The sequence below is a fragment of the Capsicum annuum genome, chromosome 6 (assembly GCF_002878395.1).
Source record: "Capsicum annuum cultivar UCD-10X-F1 chromosome 6, UCD10Xv1.1, whole genome shotgun sequence".
Taxonomy (NCBI): domain Eukaryota; kingdom Viridiplantae; phylum Streptophyta; class Magnoliopsida; order Solanales; family Solanaceae; genus Capsicum; species Capsicum annuum.
In genome coordinates this window covers 3,912,142-3,915,584 of record NC_061116.1, presented here as the reverse complement: position 1 = coordinate 3,915,584, position 3,443 = coordinate 3,912,142, and the positions used below count along the sequence as shown (strand labels likewise).

The window sequence follows — 3,443 nt, the reverse complement described above, 5'->3', positions numbered from 1 at the left end:
AGATGCTTGAATTACCCCCCCCCCCCCCCCCCCCCAAAAAAAAAGGGGATCATAATCCAAATTTGCCCAACATGATCCAACCTAGCATCCTTTTTGATTTGTAGGTAAAAATGATAAATAAATGAATTGGGTTAAATTTGAGCAGGTCAAATTACTTAGAATTTGGATAAAATAAGTTAGGTCTTATGCATGAATTATCAAAAAAGGGATTATAATCCGAATATGCCCAACATGATCAAACCTAGCATCCTTTATATTTTGTTATTGAAAGAATAATGAAAGTTAAAAGTTGCATTTTTTTTTTTAAAAAAAAACTAGTAGCTTAAATTCTTTCAAATTGACATCATTCAAAATCTCAAAATTTAATTTTTTATTTTTAGATTTAGGTTGCATTTTTACCCACGCTTTACTGTAAACATTAGAAAAATTCTCAATAGGTTTAAATATTAACAGGTAGAAACCCATAATAAAGTAATGAGATAGCTCAGTAGTAGGAGGGGCACACCTGAGATGCGTGCCATGCTGTTGTTGATTGTGAGTTTGAGCTCCTGTGGGGCTCCTTTTTGGGAACCCACAAGTTTGAAATCGTAGATCCGCCCCTGATCATATCAATAGTTTTATGTTTTTTGTCATCTTATTTATCGTCTCAAATAGTCGCATGACGCCCTCGCAATTTCGAACCCAAAAATTGGACATGTTAGGTTGATTTTGCGGTGCATGGTGTATTTTTCAGGCAAGATGTGTGAAGAAGTTGATGGAGGTGCATGGTGTACTTAGGACGAGTCTTGTTGGGATCAGTTATGGGGGATTTGTTGGTTATAGTGTTGCAGCTCAATACCCAGAGACCGTGGAGAGGTTGGTGTTGTGTTGCGCAGGCGTTTGCTTAGAGGAGAAGGATATGAAAGATGGCTTGTTTCAAGTCTCTGATCTCGACGAAGCTACTAGCATTTTATTGCCACAGACACCTGAGAAGCTAAGAGAATTGATGCGTTTCTCCTTTTTTAAGCCTGTCAAAGTCATGCCATCCTACTTCCTATCTGATTTTATCGACGTATGTGTATCCGGAAATAAGCTTCTGATCATTAAAATTTATGGGAAAATGCTTTGTTTCTACCCTAAACTATACACGAAATTTTTGAGACACACTCAAACTTTTAGGAGGGTTCTATTACCCTGAACTAATTAAAACCATATTTTTTGCAGCCTTAGTGCCTACATGAACCTTCAGTGTGTTGATTCACTGATGCACCACGTAGGCACTAAGATTGTCAAAAATACGGTTTTAATTAGTCTAGGGCGTAATAGGACCCTCCTAAAGTTTGGACGTGTCAGCAATTTTGTGTATAGTTCAAGGTAGAAACTGAGCACATTTTCTCAAAATTTATTGCTATTGCAAAAGTGTGAATATTTCATTGATGAATCTACATTTTGCAGGTGATGTGCAACGATTATGTGAACGAGAAAAGAGAACTCATCCAAAATTTACTTAAAGACAGACGGCTTTCCAATCTTCCTAAGATTTCCCAGGTTTGCATTTCCCCAAGTTTTTGTTTAGAGAAAATGCACTATTTGTGCTGAAACACACTCCAACTTGAAGAGGTCCTATTAGCCCCGAACTAATTAAAGTATTTTTGGCAACCTTAAGTGTCTACGTGGCACACTGCGTGAATCAACATAGTGAAGGTCCACATACGCACTTAAGGTTGTCAAAAATACGATTTTAATATGTCCAGGGTAATAGGACCCCTTTTAAGTTGGGGTGTGTTTCAGCAATTTCGTTTATAGTTCAGGATGAAAATAGTGCATTTACTATTTTGTTTATAATTTCTAGTATTAGTTCACTTTTCGCTTGTTCATTTGGTTTCTGTCTATTCTTCGTATTCTCCACAGTCCACATTAATTATTTGGGGAGAACAAGACAGGATATTCCCATTAGAACTGGGATACAGACTGCAGAGGTAATTGCAACTTCATTCAAATTTTTGTTTTCTGAAACAGTAAACAAACATTATGACTGATGATGATACAAATGTGAACTACTAAATGATAGGCATATTGAAGCGAATGCTCAGTTAGTAGTTATCAGAAATGCGGGGCATGCAGTCAACTTAGAGAAACCGAAGGAGTTTGCAAAACAGTTGAAGGCATTTCTCGTTGATAATAGTTAACCTGATTAATTTGAACTACAATTCGATCTGCAGCTAATGGAGGATTTAGAGCTCCGTGGATTCTAAGTACGAGAGATTGAAATTTAATATCATATATGTAACTTCATATGCGCGCACTTTGTTTTTGCACATATATGTTTTATTCAACCCCGAAATACTGGGTTTTTATCGAATCCATTGTTGAATCTGCCATTGTACGCAACCGACAGATAATAATCAGTAATTTTAAAGGAGAGATAGAAAAAAGAAAAAGGTCCATGTAAGAGAACTTGGGATTGATGTACATTGTAGAATTTTTCACTCAAATGAACTGTACATTTGTGCCATAAAAGTCTTTTGTGTTGTAATTTCACCTGGTGTCAGAGCAAGAAGTTCCAAACTGTTTTTTATTTTTCATTAGTGAATTTTGTTCGCATTTTGCGCGATCATTAAAGACAATAAAATATTACTAATTTTATTAATATAATATAGATATAAGAAGTATTTAGAATCTCTCTCTTTTTATAGGTAATATGTACATTCAGACATAAGACTAATTTTATAGATAAAAATGTTTGTTTATAAGTTATCAGAGTTCCATGAAGTAAGATGTTACAATTTTGAACCAGAAGAAAGTATAAACTTACGACAATCAAAAATTTATATAAAATACAAAACAAAGAGAAATAGCAGAGAGAACGTACAGTAAAATAAATAACGCAACATCATTTCTACAACCTTTATCATTAAAAGATATAAGGAAAAGGAATGAAAGTAATGTGCAATCTTCCAAACTCTTGTTTAGATCCACTCCTACATGCCGATCATCATTTAAGAGCTTTCACCTTATTCTTTCAAATTAAATTAAAGAATAAATATAATAAGTACAAAAAATATAGCTACCTAAAACGGTAAGATATTTTGTACAAAGTCTTAAAAGGTCTTTATTTTGTATGACTAAAATATGAAGTACCAAATAATGTCACACATATGACTATTAATTATTTAGAGGTTATGACGATAAAATTAAAGTTGTGAGAGTAATGAAAATAAAGGCTATTTATTTTTATAGTAAAGAATATTAGTGAATGATTAACTATCATATTTATTATTCTAGAATAAAATTTAGAGGAGTAAGAGAAAATTGCCAAAAAATGAAAAAAATTAATAGCCAAAGATCATTAAAAAAGGGAAACTCAAAAGACTCAAGACATTATTATGTAGATTCAGTGTTATTTAAAGCTTATAAGAAATATTTTGTAAATGAAAATTTGAGAAAAAAAATTATATTTATAC

At 33.2% G+C, this 3,443-nt stretch overlaps 1 protein-coding gene across 1 annotated transcript in view; it reads left to right on the top strand.

Moving 5' to 3' along the window:
• Nucleotides 1–2,355, top strand: part of LOC107875171 (monoacylglycerol lipase ABHD6) — a 3,237-nt gene extending 882 nt beyond the window's left edge. The window contains exons 2-5 of the mRNA XM_016721781.2: nucleotides 734–1,051; nucleotides 1,435–1,527; nucleotides 1,891–1,958; nucleotides 2,051–2,355. Of these exons, the coding sequence (XP_016577267.1) occupies nucleotides 734–1,051; nucleotides 1,435–1,527; nucleotides 1,891–1,958; nucleotides 2,051–2,168 (597 nt within the window). The 3' untranslated portion in view covers nucleotides 2,169–2,355. The remainder of the gene's footprint in view (nucleotides 1–733; nucleotides 1,052–1,434; nucleotides 1,528–1,890; nucleotides 1,959–2,050) is intronic.
• Nucleotides 2,356–3,443: the final 1,088 nt, after the last annotated feature.